Source organism: Cyprinus carpio, chromosome A8 (genome assembly GCF_018340385.1).
Source record: "Cyprinus carpio isolate SPL01 chromosome A8, ASM1834038v1, whole genome shotgun sequence".
Taxonomy (NCBI): domain Eukaryota; kingdom Metazoa; phylum Chordata; class Actinopteri; order Cypriniformes; family Cyprinidae; genus Cyprinus; species Cyprinus carpio.
Window position 1 is genome coordinate 14,135,811 of NC_056579.1, and position 24,544 is coordinate 14,160,354.

General features: G+C 36.6%; 1 protein-coding gene across 5 annotated transcripts in view; it reads left to right on the forward strand.

The window, feature by feature from the left end:
• Nucleotides 1–317: 317 nt before the first annotated feature.
• LOC109050830 (glutamate receptor ionotropic, delta-2-like) overlaps nt 318–24,544 on the forward strand; it is a 367,305-nt gene continuing 343,078 nt past the window's right edge. For 3 of the 5 annotated variants that reach the window (XR_006160661.1, XR_006160662.1, XM_042762407.1), the window contains exon 1: nt 319–1,045. Coding sequence is in view for 3 of the 5 variants with exons in the window: in XM_042762407.1 (XP_042618341.1) it covers nt 958–1,045 (88 nt within the window). In the remaining 2 variants the exon portion in view is untranslated. Of the gene's footprint in view, nt 1,046–24,544 lie in introns of all 5 variants that reach the window. The other 2 variants (XM_042762408.1, XM_042762409.1) reach the window with 1 other exon arrangement.

The following is a 24,544-nucleotide window of genomic DNA, read 5'->3' on the forward strand; positions in this document are numbered from 1 at the left end:
AGGGGGCTTATATATTAATTGCAGAGGACTGATATGAAATTGAGGACAAGAAATCAAAACTATTATTACAAAAAATATTCAGGATATGAATATTTGAAATATTATTAAAAAAAAATTCAGGCACAACTAACATACCATTATCAGTAACGTAGCCTACTAAACAAACAAACAAACAAAGTTGATTTTAGAAAACCGGTATTTGCAGACTAAATGATGCTGGACAAGGGAGGAGCCACAGCCTCACAGATGAGTCCTCTCCATTATCATAAACTACCTCCGCCCACCCCACTGTGGATCTTTCCTCGCTCGCTCGCTCGCTCGCTCGCTCGCTTTCTCCCCACGTCTCTCTTTCCTCTGTTAATTCAGTTCTGGACAGCGCCGGGTGCTGATGCTGCTGCCCGTGTAGTCGCATCTATCCTGGGGGCCTCCTCCCACTCATCACAGCTCGAGAATCCGCACGTAGAGCCGCTCGTTCTCTGTCGCAGAAAAGTCTCCGCAGTACTGCATCGGAATAAGGGCACGGTGCAAAAATCCTCAACTGTATTCGTGGTTGTGAGTGTGGCGCTTTTCTGCATCAGCGCAGAGGAAGTTCTCTTCAGTCGTGTGCTGATTGATGCTGTGAGATGCGTCGTGTTTAGCGCACGGAACCCCGATTTATTCGCCAAGACGGGAGGATAGAAAACCCAGCAGTGTATGGGGCTCATTTTAACTTTGTCTGATACTGATTTGGATTTGCTTGGAGTTCTTGAGCATCAGGATGTTTTGACGGGCGCTCTCCAAACGGGTAACTGAAGATTTCGCCTCCAACAGAAGCGCATCCGAGCCAAAAAAAAAAAAAAAGCATCGGCTGACACTTTGAAAGGAGGACAAGCAGCCTTTCTGCACAGGATTTAAAACTATACCGTCGCTTCGGCATCTTTCTGAACCTAAAGAGGATAGATTTTAACAGAGGGAGAGATGAAAGTTTTTCCGGCAGTATTGTTTCTGATCACATTTTGGAGTCTGGAGTGGGATCCTGTGCTTCCCGATTCAATTATTCACATTGGTAAGTTCAGATCTCGGATGCACCATTAATGACTGTAATTCATCAATACACTTGTTTCCACATAGAGCAGATCTGTGCGTTGTCGAGCAATTCGTTAAGAAATTGCGGCCCAGTTAACGTACATTATAAACTGAAGTGGATGCATACATGCCTATAACATCAGGTTAGAGAGACGAACATCTCCATCTGTCCTCATCAATGCGTCCATTATGTAGTCTATACGGTGGGTGAGAACAGGTGGTTTGACTGGAAGCGGTTCCTCGCGACGCCGCATTGTATCCACGCCATGTTATGACATCGTTTAAACACACACACACACACACACACACACACACACACACACACACACACACACACACACACACACACACACACACACACACACACACACACACACACACACACAAACTTGGATTTTCGAAGATCAAGAGTGTTGGTAATACTCTTTGTAAAAGGATTGAGCGAACGCGCACGTGCATGCTTTAGCGACGGGTACGAGGATTGGCACTGCGCGCGAGATCGGATAGGGTCCAAGAGAGGTCTTAAATCAGAACTGTAAAGAGAGGGTTCCTCCGAGGGGCCACTGTGTGGAGGTGGAGGCCAGGGTGCTGGGGATTTGGCAGGAGTCAATCTGGCGTGAGAGCACGCGCGTGTTTAATTTAATTAAAGCTTGATGCACTAAATAAATAAATATTGTAGCGCATGTGTTTCTGGCTGGCTGACGTGTGCATGCCTGAAAGTTAAATAAGTCACGCTTTATGTAGGAATTTATATATGATTCTCAAGAGTGTAAATGGCCGATGTCTGTGAAATTATGAGTTTGAGTGTACCGGTGTATGGGGGGAAATGTATATTTATTATTATTATATTAATATTATATTAAAATGGCTAATATATATATATATATATATATATATATATATATATATATATATATATATAATATATATATATATATATATATATATATATATATATATATATATGGCTGTATAACAAGCCAGTACGTCGTTTTACAGTAAAATTTTTGAGTGAATTGGTTTTTAATTTGTGAAGTGGTGTTTGTTTATTTACAAAAGTTAGTTTATTTACAAAAGTTACATTCTGCTATTAAGTTAATGTTACGCCTTTGTTTTAGTATTATTTGTGTTTGTATGAGTAGCACTGTGCTCTGTTTGTTGGTTGGTCACAGTTGATGGAGAGGCCAGTTGTGATGATCTTTTAGTCAGCATGTGACCTTCCGTTGTACTACCTGTGTGTCACTGTAATCGTAGCAAATTATATACATGATTTTATTAAGGCATGTAACCTATTCACTAAAAAAACACATCGTAATACGAGTAACTGTATTTTTATTTATCTAGTATTATTAGCCTATTAACGGCAAGTTTTTATAACGGCAAAGCTGCCAATTTTTACAATGATTATTTTCTTTGTATCTTAACCATTTGATCGATAAACGTACATCGAAAGGTTTTTTTTGTTTTTTTTGTTTTTCATTATTTATTTTATTTTATTTTTTACATAATCTGGTGCATAAGCAATCTACCATAGCAAACAGGTGTTCTACAAGACACTCAGGATATGTCATCTCAATCCAGAATTGGTTTTCGCCACATATGGTTCTTTGCACAGGCCTCTGGGAAACAATAGATACGCCTACTATTAAAAACATACAGAAGCAAATGATATACGTTCATGCCTCCTCTTATAGACCGTACAATGCTTTTGGGTGTTTCAGAGGGACTCTATGCATGCATTCAGAATAGACAGTTGTGCCAGTCATTAGTAATCCCCTCCTAATCTGTTCTCTGCGATAGCTTCGTGAAAACGTGACGTCATTTGAATGCGAAATCGGCATCGTTTCTGTTCGGCGAGACGACTGATGAAGGCATTTTATCACACGCGCTTTACTTGATTGCAGAGGAGCCTTCTAATGATGTGCACACCAAGAGAAGTATCTCGCGCGCCGTGCGCTGCATCGCAATGCTGCAGCTCTTTTAGGAGCCCATTGAGAAAGTCACAGTGATTTATGTGTGTGGAAAGCCCAGAGTGTCCAGCAGTATGCGGGTGCACCTCCAAATGCGCCCTTTAGTACCGACCAAGAAGTGCCAGGAGATGACAGAGGCCATCTTTGAAGTTGGTTCCAGCATAGAGATTGATGATTAGCTAATTATCAAAACATTAGTACAAACGTTTGGTTTGCGTGAGTCCTTGAGGAATTTTCAACAAGATTCTTATCTCGCCACCTAGTGGCTGCGATGCTCTCCCCAAACTTGTACTGGTGGGGTATTCAAAGTTTTTCAGTTTAAGATGCCTTGGTAGTTTGAGAATTGCTACACACACACACACACACACACACACACACACACACACACACACACACACACACACACACACACACACACACACACACACATATACATTATACAATTTTGCTATAATTTTTTTTTTTTTTTTATAAAATGAAAATTATATGTATAATAGATTACATTTAAAAAATGTAACCATAAATATATTTGCTTCACAAAGATTGTCAAACAATAATTGGCAGACCTCCTGCCGCACCAACTGCAGACCCCCTGTTGTAGACCCTTGTTCTAGTTTGCTCTTTGCACAGTAGGATGCTTTTTGAAGGATATTTGCTTTCTTCATCTGTGTTTCAGCTATGTAGTGATGCCTTCAAGATATGGCATGAAATATTATTATTTTTCCTCAGATGCACATTTTCAGATGTCTTATTGGTTGGGAGCTCAGTGTAAATCTTGCAGTACCTGTTTCATCTGAATAAAGTCTACTCACCACCGTCTATGTTCACAATAGTGTGCAATTAAATGGTGTGGATTGCCCTCATTCTCAGGAAGATTTGACATATTGAGAGCACGTCTGGGGCTCTTAGGGGATATCACAATACTCTCCACTGACAGTATGTGTTTTCGGTCTGGCTGAAGCTTCTTTGTAATGTAGGTTGCGTGCATGACATTTATTGTGCAACTGAAGAGAACAGACGAAGAGAATATCAAAGCTGGTCAGGGAATCAAATCATTATCCCTTTCCTCTGCATAGTCATGGTTAGTTAGATGCTAAACTCTAAAGCCAGAGGAAATTGTAGAATATAATCCCGAGCATTGCATTGCAGGTGGGACAGATGGATATTGCCATTTTGTTGGTGTATTTCTGGACCAAACTGCTATGGCCCCCATCCCAAGAACATGGTGATAATGAGATGTGCTAGGAGTCATAGCGATCCTTTAGCTCTCTCTCTCTGTCCTTCTTTGTAGTCCTACAAGATAAAATTTTAAAGGTCTTGTAATTACAGGAAGGGCATTGAGATGTGTTTGTTTTGATTGGATGGCTGTATGGTGCCTGCTCATGTGTTGAAACAGATCATGAAAAGTTGAAACGCTAGATATACAGTAGAAGGCTTTTCTGAAGATGATTAGGTGATTAGTTTTAGGCTGGGGTTATTATTGTGGTATTAGCAGAATAATTCCTTATGTTATAGTGGAAATGTTCTCAATTAACTGGGACATTGTGCAACATTCTGAGTTGTTGAGAGAGGTGTCGTTAGAAGCATAATTTCTTTAATTGGTGTCAACTTAAGATGCCCGTTTTTGTGCATACATTTATGCGTGCACAGAAATGCACCTTTTATTTCCAGTGGACTCAAGAAGTTTCATTATTTAATGTAAGGGCATGAGTAATTACTGTAAGCTGACCCTATTCATTTCTTTCAGCTGATGAAAGGAGTAATTCTATTGAAAGGCCAGTGAAAGTGTAACAAAATAAAGGTTGTCCTCTAGGGGTGCCGCTTGCAACATTTGCATTTCTTACTCTGGAATTTGTCCCAGACCCATTAGGGAACTCTTGATCTTTTACACTTTTAAATCACTAATCTGTGATTTAGTGAAACCCAGCAAAGATCATTTGGATGTTTGGATCGATTCTAGGCAATGATTTTGGTGTTTTTTCAGTTTCCCTCATAGATTTTAACTTAATTGTCCTTTATCTCAAAGATATAATGTCACTTGCATCATGTTTTATTTGAAAGAACTAGTATGAATAATTATAAGAACTTCTTTATAATTTTCATCTTAAAAAATTTACTGTATGTACACACACACACACACACACACACACACACACACACACACACACACACACTACTACTGTTCATTGAGGCCTGTAAGACTTTTAAAAATGTTTTTAAAAGAAGTCTGTCATGCATTTATTTGATCAGAATACATTAAAACAGCAATAATGAGAAATATTACCTTTTAAAATGTTCAGATTTTTATATACAAACAATTTTTTGTTTTTGTATATTTTTAAAACACAATTTATTTCTGTGATGTAAAGTTGATTTATTTAAGCAGCCATTACTCTTGTCTTCAGTATCACATGATCCTTCAGAAATCATTCTAATATGCTGATTTGGTGCTCAAGAAACATTTCTTATTATTATCAATGTAACATATATTTTCTGATTAATAGAAAACAGCATTTATTTAAAATAGAAATCTTTCTTTACATTATAAAACTATTTACTGTCAAAATCTTACTGACCCCAACGTTTTGCTTCTCTTTCCACTTGCCTTCCTTTGTGTGTAAGGAAAGTTATGTGAAGTGTTTTTAAACCTGGAGTCTTTAAATCTCCAAACATTATAATGTTGAACATATTTCTTTAAGAATGTGTGATGAATTTTTATTTTCAGTTCATTTGTGTGTGTGTGTGTGTGTGTGTGTGTTCTCATAAGATTTTTTTGCATATCAGTTCTCATTAGATCAGAAAAAGTCATGAAGGATAAACCTGATGTTCAGTGTATTTTTGAGATTAGAGCATTGAGTTTTCTCAAACCCCAAACAGAACATGAAGGCTAATGGGGAGTTATTATGTTAGCAGAACACATGAGGAGAAAGTTTGCTTGAATGCATCTGTCTTTGTGTGCTCTCGTTTGTTTCAATCTTCCACATTACTTTGAAGTTTTGGGAGGATCTATCCACTGTCATGAAATTTTAAGAACATGAGGGACGTGTTTTGCTTCTTTTGTCTCATTGAATTCATGACACCAAGATGTTGAGTGATTTCCTGTGTGTTTAGCACACAGGCTCCCAGTCGATTGCAATGCAGCGCTACACTGAACATGTCAGTCAAGCCTTGCTGCGGGCGTTATGGTTTGTTAAAGTGTTGCAATTGCAATACATGCGGTTGAAAAGAGTGTTTCGCCTCACTAACGCTACTCGATCGTCCATAATATCCCCATGCAAATGCCAGGCTTGTATTGTAATAATGTCAGATGAACACAAAAACAAAACAAAAGTATGGGTGGATCCTGGTTGATTTCATCTTTTGTAAGATTTATAAAACTCCTCGAATCTGTGCAGATAAAGTGAGACGTCAGTCTTCTTGTAAACAAGCATACTGTAATAGCGTGTAGCCACCTTTCAAGCACCGCTCTAAAGGGAGCGAGTCTCCTTTGAGAACTTGTGTCTCTGATCATTGCTTGCACTTGCACAGGGAGCCTTGGGCCTCCTCCTTTGACTTTCCTCTCTCTGTAGCTTTCTATTTCTTTTTTTTCTTCCCACCTGCTCGCTTGGTCCCCTTCAATAGCTTTCTGCTCTCATCTGCCTCGAAAGCATACAAGTTAAGTTTTGGGGTTGCAGTCAGTTCCCTGTAGGGGGCAGTAGTGAGGCTGGATGTGTGAAATACAGTGCTGTCATATGCTTGTTTACTGTCATCGCATTGAGAATCACAGTCATTTGCAGGTAGCCAGTTGCTGATGAAGAACGCTCACCATCTGTACTGCCAGAAAATATTTTTTTCTTTTCTCACACATTTGATCTTATTGCTTTCCTGTGACAATCATTGTCTCATTTTATCTTTCTCTATGCGTCTCTCTCTCGTGTGATTTAATTGGTGCACTTCTCATTTGCATAGAATGGTTTTGCCTTTTTTCTTTCTGTGTTAGAAGCCTGTTTTTACCTCACTGTAAAAAAAAAAAAAAAAAAATTCTTTCTGATTTTAAAGAAAAAAAAAAGAAAAAAAAAGGTAACTGTTGTGATTATCAGATTAAAAAGTTGCAATTATTAGTAATTGTCACAATTATGTGATAAGAATCTGTGCGGAATGAAGTCTCAGTTACAGTTAAGAAATAAAGTCATAATTATGGGAAAATATCGCAATTGTGCGATACAAAAATGCAATTGAGATAAAGTCTCAATTGTGAGATATAAAGGCCTAATTATTAAAAATAATGTCACAATTAAGAGAAATGGTCATAATTGTGAGATATAAAAATGTAATTCGGAGGTGTAAAGTGCCAATTGTAGGAAAAGTCCTAATTATTAGAAATAAAGTCGCAATTCTGAAAAATGATCACAATTATGAGATAAAGAAATTTAATTATGAGGTATAAAGTTTCAATTGTGAGACAAAGTCCTAATCATTTGAAATAAATTGTTACAATTATAAGATCCAAAAATGCAATTGTGAGGTATAAAGTCACAGTTCTAAGAAATAAAGTCACAGTTACGAGAAATAGTCATATTTACAGTATTAGAAATGTTAGATTTAAAAATTGTGAAGTATAAAGTCATAATTATGAGAAATAATGTAGCAATTATTAGAAATAAAGTAGCAATTGTGAGATTTACAGATGCAGTTGTGAGGTGCAAAGTCTCAGTTGTGAAATATAAAGTCACAATTATGAGAAATCTTATGAATTATACAAATTATGAATTATGCTGCAATACTTATGCAAATGCCTTATTCAGTTACTCTGTTCTAAGCATAAGTCTTGTAAATCTTAAAAAGGTAATCTTTAAATCCTCTTTGGAAAAAGCCTGCTCTAAATCGTGAGGATATTGTAGTTTAGTTTCACTAATTCCTCAGATTTTTCCTGACCCCGAAATGAGGCATCTGCCTTTGTTCTCCGTAGAAGTCAGTTCCCTACTTATGCCACTGTAGACCCTTGCCTCATTATTTTTGAGACCTCTGCTTAGGTCAGTAAAGGTAACAAAATGACAACACTCACACATAATGCCATTTTAACGATTGGAAACAATAGCAGCTCCAAGGTAACTGTGTTTAGAGCGGGCCGAATAAGACGGAGAGATGCAATTTAGTTATGAGGATGTGATTGTGTCTTTCCGGTATTAAATCAGGTGTGTTTATCTGAAGCAAACAGGAAATGAAAATCAGGATGTAGAGCAACAACAAGAACAGAGAATAGAGTTGTTTAGAAGTGTAGTTGTTTTCTGCAGTCATGTCCTGTGTGTTTCTATAGTACCGAAGGCAGTGAAAGCACTGTACATTCATGCTGAGAAAATGGAAGTCAGTGGGACGTTACTTCTAGACACTGCTGCTGGATAATAGGGCTTTGTTCCAATAGGCAAGACTGCGTCAGCTTCAAGGCTCGGATCCCAGCCAGGGAAGTGCAAGGCTAAAACACTGATCTCAGGCTCTTGCTAGAGATTCTGCATTTTTGCTGCTTTGTAATGTTACTCTTGGGACAACCTCCATTTCGATTTAATGCACCATGGAAAGAGGATAAACCCTTCCCTTTAGGGTAGGAGAGAGGAGGAAAAGTCGTTGTGTTGTTTACTTTGAGGCGACTGTGTGGTAATATGATTCATCAGACTCAAACTCGGTCCCTAACTGCATCTGCTTTAATGTACTTATTGGTAACTTTAAGCTTCCTGTAACTTCTGTCAAACAGGGTTCCTCATCATCTGCTGGATAAAAGGGTGTATTGGAGGGACGGCTATTTGTGAGTGCTTAACACTGGATACGATTTAAGACTGACACTCAAACAATCCATCAGATTCCATCTTACTTTTTGCCAGAATTGGACTGTATTTGATGCATTACTGAAGCAGGATTGATGAATGATTTAATGATTTGCTCCAAAAGAATTGTTCCAAGAAAGCAGAAACATCCAAAATGAGATGCACAGTAAAAGCATTTTTCCACACATGATTTTAAAATAACATCATACTTACGGTTGCACACTTTATTTGACGATTATAGTGTCAGGCAAGAATCCAGCTTTACTTCAGTGTTGAATCAGATGACATATGAAAGGTAATACAAACGAAACACATTTCATGTTAAGTTCGCAAAAAACAATCACCAACGCAACCCGCTTAGTCATGCATTGTATAATACTACTGTGATAATGCTATGTTAGTGTTTACACTGTATATTACTGCTCAAAAATGACTGATTATTGATAAAAAATGTGGTAAAATCAGTAATATATTACAGTTTAAACTAGTAATTTATTCCTGTGATGGTAAATCCAAATTTTCAGCAGCCTTTACTCCAGTCTTCTGTCACATGATCCTTCAGAAATCATTCTAATATGCTGATTTTGGTGGAAACTGTTAACATTTTCAGGATTCTAATGAATAAGAAAAAACAAACAAACAAACAAACAAACAAAAAAACACAAGGACAACAACAACATGATGAATAGAAAGTTCAATATAACAGCATTTATTTGAAATAGATTTCAAACTGATCCAAAAACAGTTTTGAACAGTAATGTACAGTATATTTGTTGTTTGGGCCAGTGTACCAAACTTATGCCATTATTTGAGCCAATCTTGCTGTTTTTGCCAAAAAAAAAAAAAAAAAAAAAACAGAGCCATATTTAGCACCACATAAATACAATTCACACTTTCTGTGAAATCAACCTACAGAATGCTTAGTTATAGTTATCCCTGCATATTAAACTAACAAAAAATGTCTGCTTCCTGTAACTTCCTCTAGATTTCTGCCAGCAATTGTAAGGTGCGATTATCTTTCTGGATCTTTACCTTTAGCAGCTTTCTCACACTTTGACTCACACTTCAGTGTTTCAGCTCATTTGACTTTCCTCTGCTGCTCTTGCTTTCGTTACTTCATAAACCTTAATGAGCCCCTCAGTTGTATGGGAGATCTCCTCTTTAACCCCTGCTCCCACCCCAGTTTCAAAGCTTCAGATGGCCCCTTTGACCTACTCCATCACCCACTTCTCATCCTCCTGCAGTCTTGAGCGTCACTGTCATTTGCACTGTTTAATGCCGTGTGACCACTCAGTCAGGCCATCACAGCTTTGGCTGGCTAGTTTTGATCTAATGTTGATTTCCCATTGGTTTCCTTCATAACTCAGTGCATGCTCCTTCATTTCTGTTCTTCTTTAACTCTTATGACAGTTGATCTGTGTGAAGATTCAGTTTCTTTAAACATTTTCCTTGGCTGGCAACTGACAAACAGTTGTGTTGTGGCTAAGCGCTGCTGTGTTTATGTAATTCACACATGCAAAGCATTGCTTGTGAAGCGCTCGGATGACGTGGCGTAAGCAACACCATATGGTCAATGAAGCGTAATGACCTAAATACACTTGCAATATTAATTTATGTCCATATTGAATATTTTAGCTACTCAGACATTTTACAACACCACACTTTTTTCACCCAAGCTAAAAATGTCTCCAAGTAATTGTGCTGGTAAAAAGGAAAAATACAAAGTCCCTACAGAGTTCAGGTCTATAAACCTTTTCCCCCATAATGTTATAGTCTGATAATTGGCTTGTGCCATCAAACCGGTGCTATTATAAGGGCAATTTGAGAGCTAGGTGGACCAATCTAATTGAAGAGGAAGTGTTAGGAGAGAGGGGCTGAAAATGGGCAAACGGGGACGGAATGACGCATTGCTTGTCTCTTGGAGCGAAATTAGCTGTTTTGTAGATTGTTTGATCTGCTTACAGTGGACTGTCAGTCTGTCACACAGCCAGTCCGCTGTGCAGTTTGCCACCATGTTGAACTACCATCTATTCAGCTCTCATTTAGACAGGGAAATTGCTTTTCTTGTTATCAGATATCGCTCTTCACATGAAGCTCATGCTTAAAGAAACAAGCGTTTTGAAAAAATCCAGTGCGTTTATCATAACAGGCTTTAAGATTACAGTGGGGATGTTATTAGAACTGTATGTTACAATTATAGTGGCCAGAGGCAAAAAAATAAATAAAAATTTTGTGTTGTCATTGTACAGTATAAATGATTTTGGGCATCATTTGAGATTACAGCATTCTTTAATGAATCTCCATCGCTGATATTATGGATACGCATGCAAATGATTATCTAAAAGCTGTTCATGAAATATTTTCAAAGCTATTCTCTTGCTAGGACTCATTCTGTTTATATCTGGGGGTCAAGGTTCTGCTGATTAGCACGGCCTCATTAGCTCTCATTGCCATAACTGTACCATCTGGTTCAAAAAAGTCTTTCTCCATTTACAATCATTTAAAGGCAACTGTGTATTCTGATAGATATAACATACATATATGAATATTTCATTATAGTGTAGTAGATGTTTTATTTTGTATTTAAGAAGTCGTTATATAGACTGTTTTACATCATAGATAGTCATTAATGAAGGTTTTGGGATAGTGTATGTTTTTGTGGTGCCATCAGCCAATCAGTAATCATTTTCCTGCAGCTCTAGAGTAATTAGTCACATGGAATTTACAAGTGTTTGTAAGTGTCATTGAGAATAAAAGAGGATGCTAATGGATAGCCTTCTCCAGATTTTGTAGATCTCTTTGTTTTATATCAGCAATAATATACATTTTGAAAACAGAAATCTTAAACATTGGCTCTAACAACTGTAGCACATCGTTTCCTGCAGGAGGATGTGGGCGTAATGTAATTTCCATATGGAATCGCAAGGGGAAAACAACAGATTGGAGACTGTCGCTGTTAGCGGTTGTTGCCCTTTCCAAAGCATTGTCATTTTCGTCAGTCAGTTTGTCCCTAGTTTCCTCTGGTCAGTTCAAATCGTGCTACTTGTGTTTTTCTGTCCAGCTGGGAGGACACTGATGAGGTTTAAACTCCCTTGAGAGAGTCTGATCACAGGCCTTAAAACTGCTTTAGAAAAATCAAATAAGGCTGCTTCCTCATAGAAAAATGCATTGTCTGTTTCGATTTTATTGAATAGTCAAAGTTTATGGTCTCTCCCCTTCCCACAATGACTTGTTGAGTCACTAGTTAATTGGAATTTGAATATAAATTCATTTGCATTGATTGCTGAATGCAGAGTTTTTGTCCGAGACATTAAACGGAAACCCATTGGCTGATGCAAAGCCTCGAAATACACTTTTTATTCACCATCTGCACCGCAGAAGTTTCCCATCCCTTTGCCATGCTCTTTGGCCACCCATCTTTCCACTGATAGTTGGATCCTGGAAAAAGCTCACTGAGAAACCACTTTACATAGCTTTCTAAATCAGAACGTGGGATTCCAGTGGGCTTCAATATTGCATTTCAACACTGTGTGAGTGGATGAAATATTCATATCCCCAAAATGACTATAATATGGGGATCTTTCTAAAATGTGAGAGTAGAATTTGACCTAATCTGGCATTCAATTCATATCTAATGACAATGTATCTGTTCATCTAACCGATATCTGAGCTAAAAATGACATACTGTAGTTTAATAGTTCAAACATAAATCTGTCTTTTAATCAGACATGAAAAACATCAGCTAGTTCAAGCTGTGTAGAGAGTAAAACCACAGGATGCTTTGTTAAAACTGTAGCAGTTGCATGGTTAATGTCTCGTAATCCCTTAGTAGTGGAAATGAAAACTTGGAATTTTCTAGTAGTTTTAAGATCAAAAGATTCCGTCGATCCAGTTTTGCTTTATGCAAATTCTGCTAAATGAATACTGTAACTGAAATATTATCAAGACACTGGCAGTAGAGCTACTAATTAGCAAATCAAACTAAGCTACAGTGTTGGTGTATAGCTAAAAAAAAGTAGCAGCAGTACCTTAACTACATTTTCATTAGCGTGACAGTAGCTCAGCTTTTCCAATAACAAGCTACCTTATTTAAGAAGCAGCAATGTAGCATGACCACATGGTATATTGCTACGGTATGTCTCATTGAGTGAACTGAGGCAAACATACTTTTAAAACATCCTCTCTCCCAGACAGCATGTCAAGTTTGAAAGTCTATTTTGCAACCCAGGCTCATTGGAAAACAAAAAACTTAACAAATGTTTCTGCACATTTAACATTGCTTCTGTTATATTAGTGATGCTAAGAAGCTTTAATTTTTTTTTAATTTTTTTTTTTCAAAACAGATAAACGTTAATCTGGCAACATATTATTAAATTGTTTGTTGTACATATTCCCTAAATGAAATGTTAGATGCTTAAAGTTTAATTCTCGTTTGCATTTTTAAACCACCTACACTTAACTCTCCCCAAGCCTAACTGACAGTGTTAACAAAAGCAAACATGAGATACAATACATAAATAAATAAATTCTAAAGCAGCTTTTCCACTTCAGGTTGCTTCTACAAGTCTTTAAGCTCTTTTATTGTGACTCGTGTTTCTTAAGTGCTCTGTAGTGCTGTACTAGGTGAGCTACCAAGCAAGTTTACTACATTAGAAAAGCTGTATATTAAGCTGGTTATGTGATGTAAACATCAAAATGTATTAGTTTACAAATCACAAGAGGAAACATGCAAAAATAAGTTTATCATCTGCCTCGGTAATCATAATTTGTGTGAAAAAGAATAAAAGTTGTTGGTGTTTTACTACCAGTAGAGTTCGTTTTAGTTCTGGAAACTGCAGTGGATTATATTTGTAGTATGTTCTTGGAGTTTTGTCAGGGCACATTTATTTTTTTCCAATTTAACAATATTGCTAATTTGTTGCAGACTACTATATTTTAAAAGATTGGTTTAAAAAAAAAGTTTTTCAAGTATAGTTATTGTAGTACATTTTTATTAGTAGATTAGTAGTATTATTAATGGTGGTATTATTACAGTAAATTTTCATTAGTAGATTAGATAGCTAATTTTCCAAAGCAGTAGCTTAACTGTAACTGATACTTTAAACTGTGAGTAGCTTGTAACTCAGCATGATTTGTTGTTGTAGCTCAGCAGTTTTAAAGTAGCTTCGAAGTTGAGAAATAATTTGTGTTAACACTTTACTTAAAGCCTTTAAGTATAACAGATTATAAAGGTATTCATAACGGACATTGTAATGCATCATGTTTTGTTTTTATAAATAATTGTAACTAAAGTTAAAATGCATTATAATATTTGAAGGTTTGTTTGTCATGTGTTTTAATGCATTATGTGTAACAGTGAATGGACTAGTATTACAATGTATTATAACTATGGTTATAATTATTCTTAAAATCATACAATGCTTTATAAGGTGCATTACAATGCATAATAAATGCATTAAAACTAAGTTTATAATGTATTATACATAAAGGCTTTAAGTAAAGTGTTACCTAATTTGCTTTACCAGCCTACTTCATAGTGCTCGTCTCCTGGTCTCCAGACACAGTGAAAATTTCACAGCAATCAAAACTTATTGTCACAAAAATATTGTCACATGGTGACTTTGATGTTGTCAAATTTACTGATTTCCAAAGAAAATGTGTCACGAGAGAGACCCGGTGGGTTGTCATCTCTCTCGCTGTGATGTGCTGCTGTGCATTTCAATGTTGATGCTGAGCTTATGGGTACACTGTTTGATTTTCATACAAGGTGTGTGTTGATCTGTATGAGTAATAAAATGAGAGAGAGAGAGAGCAGTGCATTTTATAATGGCGCTGCAGTAAAAATGATTGTGCAGGTGCTCTGTTTGCAGGCATGCCTGGCTGCACTGCTCATCTTCTTTACTCCAGCTTTGAAATTGTGCTTGTTGACCAAGTAAATAAGGCCCAGTCATACACCATCCTTTTCTAGCTACCTTCAAAGATGATTGAGTGCCTGGTCGAATAGTCATTAACCTTTGGGGTTGTAACAAGTCTTCATTATCTCAGGTGTTATGTTCTCATAAAGGAAACACAATGATGCTTTTGCAAATCACCTGAGCGTAATGGTGGTATTATTACAGTAACAATGAATTACTTTGATTTGTGTTTTGTCCTCTTAAAATGAAAGGAGTAAATAAATATTCAACCAAAAAACATCTGCTTTCTGAACAGCAGGAGCATAAATCACTCTGTCACTGCTCTGATATAGACAAGCTTGGGAAGCCATATATTTTGAGGAGCTATAATATTATAAATATATATTTTTAATACATATATTATTATTATTATGAAAGTAAAATGTAAAAGTAAAAAAAGGCAAATATAGTATGTATACAGTATATGTAATATATGTAGTATATATGTAATATAATTTAATGTTGTTGTAAGAAGTATCTTATAAAAAAGTTATAACAGTTGTATAGTGAAATATTAATGTTGAGTATATGTAATATATGTAGTATATATGTAATATAATTTAAAGAGGTCTTTGTACCATTAAAACGTCCTGCAAGTTTCATAGCTTAAGACGTCCTCCCCATTATAGCCATTTATTTAATCAAGCTCTAAATACAGCTCGTTCTGGATCCATGGTAAGAAGTGACGTCACGGTGCGAAGTGACGTTCCAACCATTTGCATATGACCGCCTCCAGCACAAGACAACTACGCTCATTTCGTATCGTTGTCGCGCCGCGCACCTCACAAGTGTTCAGTCGACGGGACAGCGAGTGGGTCTGTGTACAGGAAAATTACAATGCCACGCAGAAAACATATAAGGTTTTATCATTGCAAGAGCCATCGCTTCGAATGATATAAGGTTTTATCATTGCAACAATCCACAAATGTTCTGGCTGGGGGTGTTAATAAATGATCCATAGGCGCTGTCGTTAGCCAATCATAACAGTGGGCGTTAACACTGAACTCTTTATGGAAAAACACCCAAAAACAGACTGTTTGAATCAAAGGATGAGAAACAGGGTGGGGAAAATGTCATAATTATACATTTTAAAAGTTTTTTTTTAAAAAAAAACTTTAGTAATATAAATTGCACCTAGGGGACCATAATAATAAAATAAAAAAAACCCATGTCATGACCCTGTATCTTATAAAAAAGTTATAACAGTTGTATAGTGAAATATTAATATTGTGCTGCTTAATATTTTTCTGTTTAATGTAAAATGAATTTTTTTTATTTGTTTTGATCAATATAGTGTATCAGTATTATGAAACCCTGCTAAATAAAACAGTTTAATATACTGTACAGTACACATACACAAAAAGTTGGGGAAAGGATTAAAAACATTAAAGTACAATGTATTTCCTGAAGATTATGTGGTTCTCAAACTTTTCCCTCCAAGGCCCCCCTAGAAAGAAATATTCCAGGAACGCCACACTAGACCTTTTGACCACAGAATCTTTTATGCTTATGAAAGTGATTCAAAACAGCTTTTGCCAATATAGTAAATTCCCATTCATAGCAAATAAATGAGAGTAGAGTAACATACCTAGAATCTGAAATTCTTGATGCAAACTATAACATTGAACAGCTACTCACCACTTTATTTTCCCATCTGACTGCAGCAAAATTATTTTTTTCACAAATGCTGTGTGCGAGTTGATTGCTATATATCTTTATATAGTTTGTGATGTTTCCTGATTCTTAAAGGGAGCATCTACCTGATCTACAAGTACAAAACTGCAGTTCTCAAGGAAAACAATCTCAGGCATCATTACTTCTCTAAGCACGCAGAACAACATGTTATATATGAGGGTGAGATGAGTAGCTCAACTTCTGTCTTTGCATCAATAACTGTATAAATCATAGTTGTTATGGTTAGCTAATTTGAGACAATTCTAGGAGTCTTGACGGGCTCCTACCTAAGTATGAAGAAATGCTTCTTTCTTCTTTCAAAGAATAAAGCTAATCAGGAAGACAAAGACAGGGTTTGATAAATGGAGAGAGCTAGAACGTAAACACAAGTCGAGCCATTTGTTTTTCTCCTTCAAATCAATTTCAGAAATGCCAAATGGACAGCTTTAGCAAGCCTCGGCTCTGAGACGCATCTCAAAAAATATGAAAACAATACAGTCTGATGGAGCACCGAGAAAAAGCAAACAGACTGATTTAATTATGACATCGCCTGTGGTATCTGAGGGATGACGAGCACTAATGGCTAAACCCGGCCTCGCACGACGTGTAATCTGGGACTTGTTTGTTTATCTTTTTTTTCCCTACTGAGGTGACGATCTACAGTAAACAGAACACAGATTAATGAGATGTCATCTGATGAGATTGCCGGAGAGATCTGGATCTACAGTAGAGTGCACGTGTTGAGTTGCTATTCTCTGTGATTTAGCTTCTGTGCCTTGAATTCTGACTTCTTTAGGGACCATGACAGGATGATGGGCTGAGGTCTCGTTCTTTGTAGTGACTGTTTAATAGGAATGTTGACCGTTATAAGGAACTGAAAGTATTTATGTTGCTAAAGGAACATCAATATATTTTTTTTACAGGCTGTAGTACAGTACATGACAATACAGCACTAAATTTTCAAATATGTATTGCTTCTTGAAAGCATTTTTTTGTTAAGCGGTTTATGATTTTGGAAATTATGGGAAAATACATGTACATGTCTGTAATGATATTCACAGCATATTTACAGTTTTAGCACAGAGACATTAACTCAAATTTGGACTAAATACAAGTGATAATTTTGGCTGGTTACATACTAATTTTTCATCAAGGGATTTAATCCACTAAAACATATTTGCTTGTTATTTTTTTTAAACTAATTATCTATTTAATCCTTTTCACTATTGTCACAAAAACAACTTTTTCTGTCACATTGATCTATAAGTGTTTCTTTCGGGTAAGTTAATTATGCAGAGAACACAATCTTGCCATGGAAACTTACATCTTTTTTTATTTTCATTCTGTAGAGTAAATATTCTTACCAATAAAATTAACATGTTTTATGACAACTAATAAGTGGGTGTGTAAAATTGAGGCAGCCTGTCAAAATCTGTTAATATATGATATGAAGTTAATAGAAGTTAGAAGTGAGTTTTGGAGTTGTCTCTTTGCTGTCAAGTGAAAGTAAAATGCATAGTTGTTTCCCAATTATCTTATCCAGATGTTTATCTTGAATTTGCTGAAAATAAGTAAAAAATTAATAAATGCATTCCAGATGAAAGCATAACATTCTCAGTGACAGAATAGTGACAACATGTTACTAGTACCTGCCTTCAAATGCTCGTCTTTGCCATCGGAGTTTATTTGTTTACAATGTCTTCTCATCTGAATGATAAAGTGTTGAATGACTAATGTTGTTTGTAAGAAAAGATAAAGTGCTTTTGATTTTCATGATGGACAAGCTGCTTTTGGTTTTGTTTTACTTTTTTATTTTCAAAAATATGAGGAAAGACAAAAGAAAAGTTTCTACAATCTAAATGTAAAACCCACAATATTCAAATCCAAATAACCTCAACATTTATTGGAAAGTTAGGAGGTATACTAAGTTTGAGGTTGGTAAGTTAATGATTTATTTATTGATTGAAAAAAGTAATTATAATATTGTAAAATATTAATACAAATTAAAATTATTTTTAAATATATTTTTTAACAAATTAATTTATTCCTCTGATAGTACAAGCTGAATTTTAGCAGCTATTACGCCAGTCTTCTGTCACATGATCTTTCAGAAATCCTTCTAATATGTTGATTTTATGTCGATTTTGTGCTCAAGAAACATTTTTTGAAAATAGTTGTGCTGCTTAATGTTTTTGTGGAAACATTTTTTACAGGATTATTTGATAAATCAAAAGTTCAGAAGAACAACATCTAATTGAAATTGAAATCTTTTGTAACAAATGCCTTTACTGTCACTTTTTATAAATTTAATGCATCCATACTGAAACTAAACTTTTGAAGGGCCACTGCTGCATCATCAGAAGAGATTTCCACCATAAGATGTGTGTGTGTGCGCATTGAGCTGATTTAGAGAGAAACAAAACTCTGGCGATTATCTCGCAGCTGTCATCCAGAGGGCTCACCTCAGCCCCCACGTGCCTCCATGAAGCTCAGGTCCGGCTCTCTCGGCCTTGTGTACTTTGATTCACCCGAGATGTCGACGAGACGTGACCTCTAGCGTGCTCTCTGTCGCTCACTGCTGCCCTACAGCAAAGCTACACGAGGACCGCAGATTTACACCAGCACTGTGCCAGTCTAACTCTGCTTCATTTGATTAAAGTCTTGGCATAAGAACAAAAGAGGAGCAGATTACTCTATTGATCCAGAGAAGCTCAACTGCTTTGGAAGGAATAGCATAGTTCAAATACAAAACTCTATATTTTGTATTCATGTGTAATGGATTTGCATTATGTGAAAAGTAGTTGAAGAATGTTATGTAGCGCTTAATTCCACGTCTGCATACACATGTGATCATTTTAACCCTCCCACATTTTTCTTTCTTTGATTTTCCTTCCCGCCCTGAGTAGGTGCTGAAAGCTTGGTGGAATTGTATTGAATTCTATTCTGGTCAGACGAATGCAAGGACATTGTTTGCGGCATGAGCGATGCTGATGTGGATCGAGTGTTGGTGTGTAGGTGGCAGTGCATCGACTGCGAGCCCCAGCCACGGGGAATGATTTCTCTGTGATTTCTCTCACTCATCATAAGGAGGACGGCACTCAGATCCTCTCCTTTTGTGATGCAGATGCAGATTTGTCTGAAAATATGCTGCTTATAGTCTCCTTGAGTGCCTCGGGAAAGTCTTTTGTGAAGGAATCACTTTGGAGCTGACCTTGATATTAATGAAAATCACAACTCCTTAAAAGTCATCATATTTCGAATGATTTTGTTGGATGCACGGATGCATTAGAATGCATTTTATAAGACATTTTCTCTCTTTTTTTTTTTTTTAACTGGTTTTGTGCAGCCATCATCCTTTATTTGTTTTTGTGACCGAAATATCATCACGTTGTTGATGTATAATTAGGGATTTTATTGTCGGATGCCCGGGACTGTAGTTAATGACATTTTTGCTTTAAGATTTTTGCATTTAGTTCTTTATTTACTGCAGTTGTAAAATGGCAGTTATCTGTGGCACTGCAGTAAATCCAATAACATAAATGGTTGACTTTACAACAGTAGCTCATTGGTTTGTCACAGTGGAATATTAATTTGTAGGGTTTTGTTTTTTTGTGTTTTTCGTGTTTTTATTGATCGTGTGTGTTAGGTGTGTTTGGTGATTGTGTTTGGTTTGATTTTAATCCTGACTGTTGCTGAATGAATAGTGAGTTTCTCTTGGAGAGCAGCTGAAGGTCAAGTGATCATAAGTTTAACGTGTTTTCAGGGTTAATAAGAATATTCATGTTGAAAACTAGGAATGGAGAATGAGTCATGATGTGAAATGTAATTCCAAAGGTCTTTGCATGTTTGTTTCCTTGACTTGCTGTTATGAATATCTGCTCATCGCATTTCACATCGCAACACTCATTGAAAATCACGTAGAGGGTGAAATTAAAATGCCATGTGTTGAATCTATGTACCTGCTAGTAGAGCAGTGGAGGAACACTGGGTTCTCTAGAGTAGCCATGTTGTAAATGACAGTTGTGAAATTGCTGTGCCGTGGCTGAGGACTTCCCCCACACTTCCTTTAAGACACTGTAGCGCCATCCTACTGTCCTCTGACTTCATTTACATATCTTATAGAAAACATATAAAAAAGATTCACTGCCTGCCACACCATCATAAAAAGCAATTTCAGCCGAGTAGCTGAACTAAAGTGGATATTCTTGACTTCCTTGCAAGAAGTCAGTGCATATGGAGCAACACGCCTCGAAAGGGAAGAGAACGAATGTTTATGTAGGTATTTTATAGGTTGTGATATAAAGAGACATGTGATTGTGCACAGTGTTTTATTTTTAGGCATGCATACAGAGGCAGTGCATATTGATATACGTTATATAATTCAAGCGGAGAGGCAAACTGTAGTAGAGATTGAACAATCACAGAAGAGAGCAGTGAATCCTAATTTAAAGCCATGAAAATGGTTGGCTTTTAATATTGTGAGAGTTTGGGCTTTCACATAAATTACATTGCATTCTTGTGCAAAAACAATCATATTCTTTTCTTGTTTTCCAGGACAACATCTAAACATACTAAGCCTTACTTAATTTAGTGAGGATTATGCTTGAAACATGGAAAAATGAAACAAGATGTACTTCATCTTCCATACGTTTCAAACTTTGTATGTTTAGGTTTTGCAGTTTTGCTTCTCATGTGAATTCGTCTTTGTAAAAAATATATTTTTGATAAGATATCTGATTATGCATATGCGTGTGTATAATGCAATATACAATGTATTTGTGTGTGTTAATATACATTTATTAGTCTGAATATGAACTGAACAGGAAGTTTAGTTGTGATGATAGGAATAGGAATTCCAATTCAAAGTTTAACACAGATAATGCATTCTGGGAAATGAAAGGTTCTTTCAAATCTCTTTTTTTACTTTTAAACAATGCTTTGTCAATCCAACATTCTTACTTTTTATTGACAGGCTTTGCTTTTCTAGCTAAAAATTGCTGTTAATTTCATTTTACATTTATGCATTTAGCAGACGCTTTTATCCAAAGTGACTTACAGTGCAGTCAGGCTAACATTTTATTTACCTAACGTGTTCCCCTGGGAATCAAACCCACAACCTTTGCGGTGCTAACGCAATGCGCCTACCACTGAGCCACAGGTACCACCATTTAATGTTAGTTCATTCTAATTGTTCCTTCCATTTAAAAATCAAGCTACAATTCTGCATCCCGTTCATGTCAAATTCAAATAAAGGAATACAGAATTGAAATGGCTTTCTTAATTCATTTTTCAATGGCGCACAACCCTGTTGTATTATATATGTATGTGTGTTCTCATCTTGTCTTGGATTAACATATCTCATAATACTACAGAAGGCTGTACTACAGTCCCAGCTCATGTTTTCTCCTCTCTGTGAAATAATTTCCTGTTGTCCTCCCCCATGCCCACCTCATATCACATTGGTGTGGAAGTGAGACTAAATGAAAATACATGAAAAATGAGAAAACATGTAATACCTCCACATCAGTTTTCATATATGTGCTTTGGTCGAGAGTTTTTCAATTTTCTTATGTCGTTGTTAGGCCAAACGGAGCCCTCCGACAGAGGTTACAGCGTGGGATTGTGAAATGACAGACAGGAGGGGGTGGAAGACACCTGGGTCGTACTCTTGAGAGGACTTAAATTTAGACACGTTGAAAACATGTTCCCACCCTGAAGATATGCTCCCTCAGATGGAAATTCGCATTTGAGTGCCTCGGTGGTGACCTCGCTGAATCTCATTGGTCTTTTCTTCTAACCTCAGGAAAAGGATATTCATGTCCTGCTCGAAATGTTGAAAATACTTATTTATTTATCACGAACGTCTTGACTTGTGATGCTCATGATTTATTAAGACCTTGGTCTATGACCAATACTGTTACATCAGCTTCAAAAACCCAATCAGTCAGTTTTGGGAGATTTCTTCAGTGTTCGTCTGATCTCGCTCCTCAGAGTGTATAAGATAAGCTGTTGAAGGTTAATGAGGAGCACTGGGGCGAAGAGTTTTTCCAGCGGCTGTAGCCAGCAGTTTCCCAGCAGCAGATGCTCTCTTCTCAGCCTTGGCGACATGGTGAGAGGCTCCAGGCATGGAAATCTCACTGTCCTACATAATGCATGACAAGAGATTTTTCGAGTAAGCGGGTAGTGCATTTTTTATCACAGACCAATCGTACAGGCCTCTGCCTTTCTGAAGGAACAAACGATGGTCAAGTGGTTAAAGAGTTTTAAGGATTAGCTCCTTGTATCACAGGTCCTGAAGCTTCAGAGGTTGCTGCATAATTGAAAAGCGGCTTGCTCTTGCTGTCTAACTGTTTTGTATTGACAAGCGTCCAGGTAGGGGGAAGATTATGCACTGGTATCAGGAGAGATCGGATCTCTGCAGACTGCTGATATTTGTGAAATATCTCTATTATACTCAAACTCTGCTTTTCATGGATTGTCACACAGAGTCTGTGCAGTAAGAAAACACACAAATACACAGACTAAATTCCACCTTATATTTGTATTACCCAGTAATACCAATCGCTCAGATCCTTTTTGATCATGGATTACTCGCAAAATCTCCTCTTCTCTATGAATCAAAGAATGCAGCAGATCAAAACAGATATTAGAGTCTGCATCTCTGACCTTTTCTTGGGAATGTGGTTTATATGAAATGAAATGTGAACACAGTATAATCATGTCGTGTTTTAAGCTGCATTCTGTTCTCTTAAACACAAATGCAATCTTTGGTGGTGCTGTTAAGTGTTCTGTGTGTTTGTTTGGTCTGGCTGATTAATCGTGACAACTCTGAGCGGTGCTTTCTCTGCAGATTAACTAAATAAATGTTAACTGAAAGATTGAACTGTTAAAAATGTTTTAAGAATTTTTAAGTGATAACTTAAAAGGGCTTGACTTACTTCTGTGAAACACAGAAGTTGGTTGGCTACCAACATTCTTCAAAATATCTCCTTTTGTGTTCTGAAGAAGAGAGTAAATGATAACTTAAAAGGGCTTGACTTACTTCTGTGAAACACAGAAGTAAAAAAAAAATTATATATCTCCTTTTGTGTTCTGAAGAAGAGAGTAAATAAAAAATTAATGTAACAACATGCCCCACTGTTGAACAGCATTTTTCTTTCTTCCTAGGCAGCAACTTTGGTTGTTCTTTCCAAAATTGCCTTTCTATTATCTTAAAGTATACAGTATCTTGAAGTATCTGTGAAGTATTCACTGTATAACTTAAAATGTCACAACTTGCCATTGATGCACTAATTCCCAGTAAATTTCTATTAGTAAATTTCTTCTTCAGTAAATTTCTGACTTTAAATCTCAGATGATTAACTTACACAGATTATTTTTGTTTTGTATAATTATATGTGTAGGGAATCTACTCCATCTTGATATTCCATTTCAACCATTAAATGCATTCATTACTTTGTAGCAGTCTAATCAACACTTCTCAAATCAAGTAAAATTCAAGTACTCATGCACTCACACAATATGTGTTATTTTTCAGACACAAAAATGTCCATTGACCTACACCATCTTTTAAAATTTGATATGATTTCATATTTGGCTCATTTTGTTCAGTCTGACTGTACCTAGAATAACCCCTTCATGGGGTAGAAACACCCACCTGATTCCTGCAGGGTTGTGTGGGGAAATGTGAGACGTTTCTATCTACCTGACCTTCACACTCTCTGTGGGAGCCACACTGCAAATGATAAGAGTCCTCATTGTATGAACAAGGAGAGGAAATGGAAGGAGTGAGAGGGAAGAATGAAGAGAGCACACAGTGGGAAAATCGGACGTGGACGGGGGGTATGAAAGGTGCTAGAAGGAAGGTTGAGTGTTGGGAGGGAGAATTCACAACAGGCATTTTGTCACATTATTAAAAAATGTACAGCTTTTAAATGTTCAAAGGTGCCTGAATTCCTAGTTCTTAAAGGGATAGTTCCCCTAAAAATATAAATTCTGTCATCATTTACTCACCTTCTTGATGTTCCAAACCTGTATGACTTTCTGCTGTCAAATGCAAAAGGAGATGTTTTGAAGAACCATT